Consider the following 11838-nt stretch of genomic DNA (forward strand, 5'->3'; position numbering starts at 1 on the left):
GATGCGTCCAGTAGGTGGCAGCACTCAAACACTATGGACAACATTCAGTATGTCTTCTGCTGCCCTGTCCTGAAGCGCGTGCTGTCCTGTGTTGTTTACACCACTCAAACACTCTCCTTCAACTAACCAAGAGCTTGTGCTGTGGTAAGCTCATGACACCTTTTTAACTGACATTTAATAATTTGCATTAGAGAAATGCACGTCCATTTACATGAGCTGAGTAAGCGGGCATAACATGCTTCATAGCTTGAAAACCATGCATGTGCATAATGTGTCATTTCACATTATATTACATCATAATGTGAATGCATTTACTGAATTACAGCAGATGTGCCTGTTTGCCAATGCATTTATTACGCAACTTATGTGTGCACATGATTTAGCAAATTAGCTGGGTAAATGTCCCACCCTGTCGGTTTAAACTGGTAACTTAGCTGTGTTTTGGGAAATCATAGCTGGTTTCTATCTGGTCTAACCTTGTCATTAGCGGATCCAAGTTGGTTATTAGTAGATTAAAAAGCTGATAGACCATCTATCTTGGACCAGCAACAAACCAGCTATTACATGATCCTAAAGTGGTCTAGCTGGTTTCTGAAACATGATAGCTGGTTTGTTTCTAGCAAGTCTGAGCTGGTCATTTTTTGAGACCAACTTGGATCAGCAACAAGGTTGTTAAGCTGGTTTTTGAATCAGCCAGCTAGTGCCCAGTTTAGACAGATGCTAAAAATCAGCTAGCATGTTCTAAAACACAGATGTGGATATGCGTAGCATTTTATTGATGTTTTGACACAACAGTAGTTCGTTTTGGCAGGTTTAGGAGCGAGAGCTCCTCGCTATGTCATGCATTATGAGTGTGGATGTGAAGAAACTGAAAGTGAATGAGCTGAAAGACGAGTTGCAGAAGCGTGGGCTGGACACCCGAGGCCTCAAAGTGGATCTGGTGGAGCGGCTGCAGGAGGCTCTGGAGGCTGAAAAGGAACCCACCTGCAATGATGAGACTGAAGCAGGTACTCGAGTTTGCATGCATGAAGATCATTTGATGCATGCTTTGACTAATGATAATGAAAATGCACTCAGCTGAAACATTTGTGATCACATTGCTTGTTTTCCTGTGGCAGGTGTTGCAGAGGCTGGGAATGATGAGTGTTCTGACCAAGGGCAGATGGCTGCTGAGAAAGAGGGCTCTGATGTAGACCCCAGTGTTTCTGAAGTCTCTAAAGATGAAAATAAACCAGAGACCGCTGAGACGATCTGCAAAAAGGGTAAGACTGCAACTGGCATTTGTGGGTTTGAATGCATTTCATCAGCAGTTTTGAATTTTGTGGGTGACTCGATGCTTGCTCATGGAAACATAATTACTTTTACTTTTACATAAAGTACACAGTGAATATAAAAGCGCCCAACTGGATACAACACAGCATACAGTAGTTTGAAATCAAAGGATTTAAAGTTTGTCAGCGTTGTGTATCTAGTGCCAGCAGACAGTATCTAGCTCTCCTGTCTGCATCCAATTTGCATATTCATGGCTCTGTAATAATAAAAATAAAATTAAAATAATAAGAATTAAAATCCAGCTTCTGACACTTATTGACCCAACAGAAAAACTTAAAGTCTGATGTCACTCATTAAAAAAATGCTGAATATCAACCTTGGCAATATATCAGTCTGCCACTAATATTACTGCGTTATTTCATAATTGCAGATTTATATAGTTAGCATTTGCATTTCCTACATGTTTTTTTTTTTATGATCATGAAATTAATCACAGTTTGCCTTTTGTCAATTTTTATTGGAAAAATCACTATGTTGGATTATTAACTTTATTTTTGACTCTGAGACCCCAGTTGCTAACAAACATATTTGACCCCAGGTCTCTTCCAGTTGTTTGTGATTTTCTAGAAGAGTTAAGGTTAACGATTTATAACCGTTTTTACTCATAATCTCTGCCTGATCAATTATTTTAGAGCTTGGCTTAATTGGAAATATGTGTATTCATTATAAAAATTAATATGTTTTTATTCATTTACTTTGTAGTTACTATAAGTTTGACTAATTTCAGTTGTTGTCATATAATTTAATGCTTGTTTTGTCATGTTTTAAGTCATTTTGAGGCCCCTTTGGAAGTTTGCTGAGGCATATTTTTATATTGAATATTTATTGTTTAACAAAACATGAAGTGGCACCAGTAAAGGTGAAAAATGAGGATGAGATAAAGATGGAACAACAAGAACAGCAGCGACCGGCCTCCGGCAGTGAATTGGAAGATCTGGAGAGCCAGCAGAATGCAGAGATCAAGACCGAACAGGACAGACGTGCACATTATGGCCACAAGAGGCGCTATGATGACACCCACAGCCATTATGAACACCGTGAAGACAGGAGGTGAATTTACCACAGTCCTATATCCTATATCAGCATTAGGATTTTGACTTAATGCACACTAACAAGTGCTGTTACATTTACATTGTGATTTTCTATGTTTTATCACAGGTCCCGCTCACCTCTGCCATCTGCTGAAGAGGATGAGGAAGACTTTGATGGCACACTGGTAGTCATTGACACTTGTACGTGAGAGCTTGTTTTGTGGAAATATGATTTATGATCTCTATAATAGTCATAATAATGGAATTCTCTCTGTAAACCTCGACAGATAACTGTGACTTGCACTTCAAAGTTTCTCGGGACCGTTGCAGCGGCTGTCCTTTAACCATTGAGGGGTTTGCTTACCTATGGTCTGGAGCGCGAGCAGCGTATGGTGTAAACAAGGGACGCGTGTGCTATGAGCTGAAGGTACTGTACATTACCTTTCAAAAATTTGAAGCCATTATTCAGTGTCACATGATCTTTCAAAAATCATTCGCATATATTGATTTGGTACTTAAGAAATATTTCTTATTATTATGAATGTTGAATATTTTGTGTAAATCGTGACACATTCTTAGGATTTTTTTAATAAATAGAAAGAACAGCATTTATTTGAAATATAAATATTTTGTAACATTATAAATGTCAGTTAATCTGTCCTTGCTGAATAAAAGTAGGATATTATTAATTTCTTTCCAATCTTACCTACCCCACACTTTTGAAAGGTAGTTCAGATTATTTGTTTCTCTTTAATTAAAAGGATATTTCACCCAAAAATGAAAATTTTGTCATTAATTACTCACCATCATGTCGTTCCAAACCCATAGTACCTTCGTTCATTGTGGAAGACAAATTAAAAATATTTTTGATGAAATCCAAGAGCTTTCTGACCCTCCATTGACGCCAACTGACATGTTCAAGGTCCAGAAACATAGTAAGGACATTGTTAAAATAGTCCATGTGTCATAAGTGGTTCAACTGTAATTTTATGAAGCTGTGCTGTCTATGGAGGGTCAGAAAGTTCTCTGATTTCATCAGAAATATCTTAATTTGTGTTCTGAAGATGAATGAAGGTCTTATGAGTATGGAATGATGTGAGGATGAGTAATTCCCAGTGACAGAGTTTTCATTTTTGGGTGAACTATCCCTTTAACTTTAAAATCAGCTTAATAGTTTACATAATCTTGTTTTTTGTCTCCAGGTTATGGAGTATATACCAGTCAAGCATCTTCCCGGCAGTGAGCCTGACCCTCATGTCGTGAGAGTCGGGTGGTCTCTGGATTCCTGCAGCACACAGCTTGGTGAGGGATCACAAGTACACTCACATGGGTTTGTTTATAGAAATGATCTTTCTAGGTTCTTATGTAAGGAATTACTTTGTTTCAGGAGAGGAGGCGTTCTCTTATGGGTATGGCGGAACAGGGAAAAAGTCTACCTGTTGCAAATTTGAAGATTATGGAGAGAAATTTGGTGAAAGTGATGTCATTGGATGTTATATTGTGAGGGCTATTCTTACTTTTATTTTGGAATATGTTAAATCAGTGTCTTTGTTGCAAAACCTGGTCAAACTTTTGCTGTGTACTGCAAGATAAAGGTGCAGTCACATTTACCACTACTTGAAATTTCATGAAGAATTTTGCTTGATAGACTTCCTGTGGTTAAGAAATTATTTTGTTTTGTATCATTCATCGTCAATCACTCTCTTTCTCCTATGAAATTTGTTGAGCAACAGTTAATGTGACCTTACCTTGTGTCATCATCTTATCTATCATTTTAACACCTATAAGTGACTGATTTGAAACGGACTACATAGGCCGCAATTTCAGGTTTTGCACAAATAGATTCTAATTGAGTTTAGCATTAGCATGTTGCTAAGCTAACAACATGAGGCACTAGTATCCTGAAAAGAAAAAATACATAAAATGGTCTAATTTTAATTTGACTGAACAGCATTGGGATGGGACCTACTGTATGATGCCTTCTGTCTAGGTAGGCAGATCAGTAGGTTTTGGAATCGAGAGAATAATGAAAGAAAACCAAAATAGCAAACATGTTACTACCTAAATAAAGTAGTTGATATAAATATATAGTCTAATGTGTGTCTTTTGCAGGACTTTAACAGTCATGAGCAGGTGAAAATGGCTTTCTCAAAGAACGGGAAATGGCTTGATGTGGCATTTCACATATCTAAAGAAGAACTGGCTGGTCGTGCACTGTTTCCTCACGTCCTTGTGAAGAACTGCTCTGTTGAGTTTAACTTTGGCCAGCGAGCGGAACCTTTCTTTCCTTTGCAAGATGGGTACACTTTGATTGGGGCCGTCAACATAGAGAACAGGGTCAGAGGAACTGTTGGTCCCACCAACAAATCTGATTGTGAGGTAAATTCTCCTGATTAGCTACATACAGGTATTGTGTGCATTAGATTTTATATTTCAATTTGCTTTTGCAGTGAAGTTCTATATAACATCTTTAAGACAAACGTTGTCTTATTTGACATTTTGATAAAAATCTTACAGTAGATAGATGCACTGCCGTTCAGAATGTTTGGGTCAGTAAGATGTTTTGTTTTGTTAGCATCAAATTGGCATATTAGAGTGATTTCTGATGGATCTTGACACTGAAGACAATTGAAAATTTAGCTTTGCCATCATAGAAATAAATTACGTTTTAAAATCAATGTAGGGTTTTTTGTTGTTGTTTAATTTGTAATAATATTATTTTTACTTTATGTTTGATCAAATAAATTCACCCTAGGTGAGCATAAGAGACTTTCTAAAAACATTAACAAAACATAGGTCCCCTAAACTATTGAATAGTAGTATATATGGTCTCAAATAAATGTGTGCAGTCAAGAGAATATGACTTTTGTGTGTAGGTACTGATGATGGTTGGTCTTCCTGCTTGCGGTAAAACCACATGGGCCTCTAAGCATGCAGAGATGAACCCAGAGAAGAAATATAACATCCTGGGCACAAACGCCATTATGGAGAAAATGAAGGTAGGATCAGCATGTTTAAATGTGTTTTATGGTTCACATTTGAAAAGAAATCATGTTCTTGGGTCCAAAAATGGTTCCGAATGGAATAGATTTTTTTTACTTTATTCATAAATTTGTGATGTAAATAATTGTACAAAAATATACATTTTACTGTTCAAAAGTTTAGGCTCAGTAAGATTTTTAAAGAAAGAAAGAAATTAAAACTTTAAAGTTTTATTCAGCAAGGATGCATTGAATTGTTCTAAAGTGAAAACATTTGTAATGTAAATGTAATGTAATGTAAATTTGTAAATAAATGCTTTTTTAACTTATTACATTACAATGCGTGCAGAATTATTAGGCAAGTTGATATTCTGGTCATATTTTTTTTCCAAGAACATTTTACCAATTCCAAACCACATCAATCTTAATAACTACTACATTGATTTTGTATTGAATCATTTGTAAGTGATATATAATTGTCCATGAAGGCCAGAAGTCAAAAACTCCTTATATTCAGGTGTGCAGAATTATTAGGCAGGTTTTCTTTTACAGATAATATGAGCCAAAAAAGAGATTTAACTCCGACTAAAAGTCAAAAATGATTAAATGCTCATGTAAATGCTCTATAATAAATTGCATATTAAAATAAATTAAAATAGAAAAGTTATTTTAAACTGTAATAATATTTCACAGTATTATTGTTTTTCATTTTTGATCAAATACATGGTGAACATAAGAGACTTATTTAAAAAAAAATATATATATATTAAAAAAAAAATCCAAATTTTAAAAAATTAGTGGATATTGCTTAGTGAACTTTTTATGGTTCTGTTATGGTCTTAGGTGATGGGATTGCATCGCCAGCGAAACTATGCTGGGCGCTGGGACATCCTGATTCAGCAGGCCACTCAGTGCCTGAACCAAATGATCCAGATTGCTGCCCGCAAAAGACGGAACTACATCTTGGATCAGGTACTGCAAACACATACCTATGATTCCCAGTGAAGACTGTGAGTGAGCTCTTCTGTTTTTCTTCTAATTTGTTATTTATTTATCTTGCAGGAGGCCACAATATGATAGAGTAGAAGCAGCAGCTTTTGATTGAATGTTGTATATTGCAGTGTCAGAAAAGTTATTAATGTCAAACATGCAAATTTTTAGCATTTACATTATCTTGCATTTCCAATTACATTGACTTGTTCTGTGAGCCTCTCTGATAATGTACTGGTAGCCCAAGACTGCAATCTCAGCCTGGTGACTAAGAAAAACACATTTTGTTGCTATACTAATAATAAAAGAAATAGACTTGGTTTTAAATAGACCTCCATTATCCTGCGGGTTGTTGTTGTTGTGTTTGTTTCAGTAACAAGGTAAGTGGCTTCTTGGCTTTTCGGGGCATAGCTGGTTTGTAAGGTAGGTACGAGTCGCATGTCTGAAACTATGTCTGAGTCTGTGAGTATTCTCAGGTAAGTGATATATGTCTATATGTCTGTCTATAGACCTGAAGCACCACAAAGAGATGCACACGTCAGGGTAAGTGAAGGAGACCCTTTTAGAACGGGAAAGCTTTTTTCTTAACTCTTATTTTAAATATTTTGTTTGTATAGATAACATTTTTGTTACATTTTAAGAAGTGTACAGTTATTGTGTTGAATTGAATTTACAGTTAAACTGGTTATTGTACATGAGCTAGACAACATTCAGGGTTCCCATAGACATAGAAAAACATGAGAATTGAAAATATTTTTTTCCTGAGAAGCGAGAACTGGTTCTAAGTAAAATGATAATAAGATAAAATACTGGAAACCAAGTTATTCTTTCTCATGGTGTTTTGTTTTGGAATATTGGTATTTCAGTATTCAGTTGCCAATGCAACAATTCATTAATTTCTTGCAAAAAAGAAAGAAAAAAAGGAACATAGTTTAACATTGTGGTACATAGTTTACTTTGCATATGGTGGTGGTAAAATTATCTCTGATTATCATAATTTGATTTTGTGGGCATGGTATTCCATAATAATTCAAAATTACTACTGATGGTCTAACACAAACACATAAAATGCCCTCCTTGCAATGGCATATCATCATAGATGTTCACAATTTCCATTTCAAACTAGAAAATTAAGCTTTCAAACATTTAATCGGTTAAATATTGTTCTTTGTGCCCATTATTAACTGTTACAAAATATTAACTGTTTTCAAAGGGAACAAAGAGTAATCTTTCCTAAGCAAGTATCCATTAAGTTGGTTCAACTTTTATTCTTTTGACAATAAAAATTATAGTCATATAAATTTGTGTGTCCAAGGGTTTGGAAAATATATACGCAAGGAAAAAACTCAACATTAATATTTCTGAAAATCTTTGTCCAGTAATCACGACTGAAAAGTTCGGGAGCCCTGAATAAGAATAAATATATATATATATATATATATATATATATATATATATATATAAAACAAAGGGTATATTATACTATATATATATATATAAAACTAAAGGTATAACTTATATATAAGAGCTAAGGGTCTTTAAAGTTTTTTTGTTCCAGGATCCAGGTCCTGACAAACACCTGTGTAAGGTAAGTGTGCGGTCTTGTAAACATTCATCAGCAGTTACAGGAAAGAAAAGAAAGAAAAACCACTCTCACTTCATTGCAGGGTTCCAGATTTCCTCTGAGGAAAATCAAAGCCACACAAAAGAAACAATAATGAACAGTTTTTACTTTCTTTTCACTGTTGCCAGACAAATGTGTATGGATCAGCCCAGAGACGAAAAATGCGTCCTTTTGAAGGGTTTCAACGCAAGGCTATTGTAATTTGTCCCGCGGACGAGGATTTAAAAGAGCGAACTTTTAAGCAAACTCACAAGGAAGGAAAGGATGTGCCTGATCATGCTGTTTTAGAAATGAAAGGTAGGAGCGCTGCTATGGAAAACAATAGAAATCAGAAAAATAATTTTTGTTTTGTAAATAAGCTTTAAAGACACATGCTACTTCATCAAAGAACGTCTTAGACCTCTGTCCTCGGTTTGATTGGATCCTTTTGATCATCCCACCCTCACCTCCATGTCTTAAAGGGATAGTTCACCCAAAAATGAAAATTTGATGTTTATCTGCTTACCCCCAGGGCATCCAAGATGTAGGTGACTTTGTTTCTTCTGTAGAACACAAACGAAGATTTTTAACTCAAACCGTTGCAGTCTGTCAGTCCTATAATGCCAGTCAATGGGCACATAATCTTTGAGGAGAAAAACATGCATACACAGTCCAAATTAAATTTACGGTTGCGATACATTGATGTCCTAAGACACGAAGCGATCGGTTTGTGCGAGAACTGAACAGTATTTATATCATTTTACCTCTGATACACCGCAATGTCCAACTCTCCTGAGCTCATCCACAACATCCGGCGCGTGACGCGTCAACAGCTCTGGAACATAGATATATATATATATATATACATAGATATATACGTAGATCCTTACGTATGGTGGCTCATAGAAACCGTCGCTAATGAGGAATCTATGTATATATCTATGTGCCAGAGCAGGTTGACACGTCACGCACTGGATGTTGTGACAGTCGGACATTGCGGTGTATCAGAGGTAAAAAATGATATAAATACTGTTCGGTTTCTCGCACAAACCGATCGTTTCGTGTCTTAGGACATCAATGTATCATCACGAGCCGCAAGGTTTAATTTGCATTTGTCTGTGCATGTTTTTTTTACTCTTAAAGATTGTGTGCCCATTGACTTGCATTATAGGACTAACAGACTGCAACGGTTTGAGTTAAAAATCTTCGTTTGTGTTCTACTGAAGAAACAAAGTCACCTACATCTTGGATGCCCTGGGGGTAAGCAGATAAACATCAAATGTTCATTTTTGGGTGAACTATCCCTTTAATGATACATGAGATGCTGCAAACCAAGCAAGTGCATTATCATTAAAAATAAGAATTCATACTAATACCTTTTAGTCCCAATACAGTGGTGGCCAAAATGATTAGAACACTAATATTTTCAGCAGCTAAAAAATGGTTTTAAGTCATTTATTTCTATCTTTTGCTGTAGTAGTGTGTCAGTAGGAAATATCAGTTTACATTTCCAAACATTAATTTTGCCATTAATTGTAATAATCCAGTGAGATTTTTGTTTGCACAAGGAGTCTGACAACAGCCAGAGATCTGATCTGATCATCATCCAGTCTGTCTGGAATCACATGAAGAAACTGAGACTAAATCCAGTAGAACAAGATGCTTCAAGAGATGATGAATGTTTGGAAATGTAAACTGATATTTCCTACTGACACACTACAGCAAAAGATAGAAATAACTGACTTAAAACCATTTTTTAGCTGGTGTTCTAATCATTTTGGATCCCTTTTTCCAAACATGTTTTTGAGGTTGCATTTGGTTTGCAGTAGTGTTCATGATTTACACTTTTGATATGAATGTCAGTTTTCCCATCTTCTTTTAGCAATATTTTGTAAGGTCAGGATTTTATCAAGTTTCTGGTGATGTAATCTGTCCCAATTTCTTTCCCCTTTCCATGGCTTTGAAGCCAACTTTGCGCTGCCAGAGGTTGGAGACTTCCTGGATGAAGTGACCTTCGTTGAGCTGCAAAAAGAAGAGGCTGATGAGCTGGTCAAACGCTACAACGAGGAGGGCCGGAAGGCCGGGCCTCCACCTGAGAAACGCTTTGATAACGGGGGACACCGTAGACACGAAAGCGGCTTCCAGCGGTACGACAACCACAGAGGGTCGAGAGGAGGCCATCAGAACAGAGAAGGACCTGGAGGAAGCTACAGGGGAGGTGAATTGACCTTATTAGGGTGTCAACTAATTCCAAAGTCTGTCATTAGTGTTTTTCGAGGCGTCATCTTGCTCTCTGCTTTTGTCAGGTTATAACCGTGATGGCTACAATCAGAACCGCTGGGGAGGGAATCACAGAGACGGGCGAGATGGATACAGCAGCAGCCATCAGTCTGGAAGAGTCTACAATAGCAACCGCTATAGCTCCTATAACAAAGAGGGATATAACCAAGTGAGTCTGTACACAGCCATGTTTCTGTGACAGCCATTTAGCTTCATCAGATGTGTTTATGTGTTTTTGTTTTGTTCCCACATTTCTTTTAGAGCTATAATCAGGGTTACAATCAAGGGTACAACCAGGGCAACTATAGCCAGGGAAACTACAACCAAGGCTATAACTACAACCGATACCCAGATTATGGGCAAGGTGACCATGACGATCGAGGATCTGGACAATCTTATAACCAGCAGAACTACAATCAGCAATATCAACAGGTGGGTTACAAGCAAGGATTAAAAACAACTTTTGCTCTGATAACTGATAACTTCTCAAATAACAGGTTTGAAAGCTTCAAACAGGTAATCTGCTTTTCTTGGTAACATTTTGCAAAATAGGAATATGCATCAACTATCTATACATGGGGTTAGTGTTGTGAATATAAATGAATGAATCAATTTCTGAGAAATGTTATTATTGGTAATAAGAACTCAATTACTAAAGCTTACGGCAGATGGTCAGCACTCTACCCAAATGTTAATTTTCCGAAGGTATGGACGGTGCCAAACAAATTTAGATTTTGTAATGAAGGAAAAGAAGTCTTTAAAAACAATTCATCACTACCCTAGTAATAAATATTTCAGTTCAACCAAAACTTTTGTTCCTTTTGAAAATAGAAGAAAGATCTTATCTCCCTGTTATTTTTCTTACACTAAACATTCTTGGATTCAAATTTGAATATCTTTATCATTATTTATATATCTATTCACATATTTTTCTATCTTTTTTTTCTTCATTTTATTATTATTACCAGTAATGCTTCCGCTTCCATAACTTTTTCACTCTCTAACCGAAATTACTGAAAATATTGCGTTACAATTAATGTCTGTACTATATTCATGTTACAACTGTATATTATTATTATTATTATTATTACTGTTTTTTTATTTATAAACGTTTCTTTGTAATATGTTGAAAGGCTTTGGAATATGTTTGTACACATTCTATGTTTATTGATATATTTGTGTTTGATTTTGGTATATTCCTGTTGTTTGTTCGTTAATTGTTCTCAACTTTGTTTTTCCAATTTTTGTCACATTTTAAATTTAAAAAAAAAGATATATATATTTTTTATTTTTGTGTTTTAGAAGGTTATTACATTTCTGTCAATAACAGTTTTAAAGTGCTTGCCTCTGGTTTATAGATACTAGAATACTAGATGCTAACATAATCATCTTTAAAAACATCCGAGAATACCAAACAACAGTATTTTTGTCTTTGTCTTTTTTCTTTCTGTATTTCCCACTTGTTCTGGTTCTCTCTAATTTATTATTATTATAAATATGACCACATTTAAACAATATTTGAACAAGCTCGAGTCTGATGTTATGGAATTGATTACCAAGCTAGTCTGTTGTAGCGAATCCTTTCACTCATAACCAGCTAGGAAAAAGAAACCTAGTTATT

General features: G+C 35.7%; 1 protein-coding gene across 6 annotated transcripts in view; it reads left to right on the plus strand.

Annotated features, from left to right (window-relative positions):
• Positions 1-11838, plus strand: part of hnrnpul1 (heterogeneous nuclear ribonucleoprotein U-like 1) — a 16129-nt gene continuing 4291 nt past the window's right edge. For 2 of the 6 annotated variants that reach the window (XM_058751258.1, XM_058751260.1), the window contains exons 1-15: positions 2-144; positions 812-1007; positions 1119-1262; positions 2178-2382; positions 2491-2564; positions 2651-2790; positions 3566-3665; positions 3751-3863; positions 4476-4742; positions 5240-5362; positions 6188-6316; positions 8087-8255; positions 9904-10155; positions 10244-10386; positions 10479-10649. In XM_058751258.1, coding sequence (XP_058607241.1) covers positions 836-1007; positions 1119-1262; positions 2178-2382; positions 2491-2564; positions 2651-2790; positions 3566-3665; positions 3751-3863; positions 4476-4742; positions 5240-5362; positions 6188-6316; positions 8087-8255; positions 9904-10155; positions 10244-10386; positions 10479-10649 — 2202 coding nt within the window. In that variant the 5' untranslated portion in view covers positions 2-144; positions 812-835. Of the gene's footprint in view, positions 145-798; positions 1008-1118; positions 1263-2177; positions 2383-2490; positions 2565-2650; positions 2791-3565; positions 3666-3750; positions 3864-4475; positions 4743-5239; positions 5363-6187; positions 6317-8086; positions 8256-9903; positions 10156-10243; positions 10387-10478; positions 10650-11838 lie in introns of all 6 variants that reach the window. The other 4 variants (XM_058751255.1, XM_058751261.1, XM_058751257.1 and 1 more) reach the window with 4 other exon arrangements.

This window comes from Onychostoma macrolepis, chromosome 18 (assembly GCF_012432095.1).
Source record: "Onychostoma macrolepis isolate SWU-2019 chromosome 18, ASM1243209v1, whole genome shotgun sequence".
Taxonomy (NCBI): Eukaryota; Metazoa; Chordata; class Actinopteri; order Cypriniformes; family Cyprinidae; genus Onychostoma; species Onychostoma macrolepis.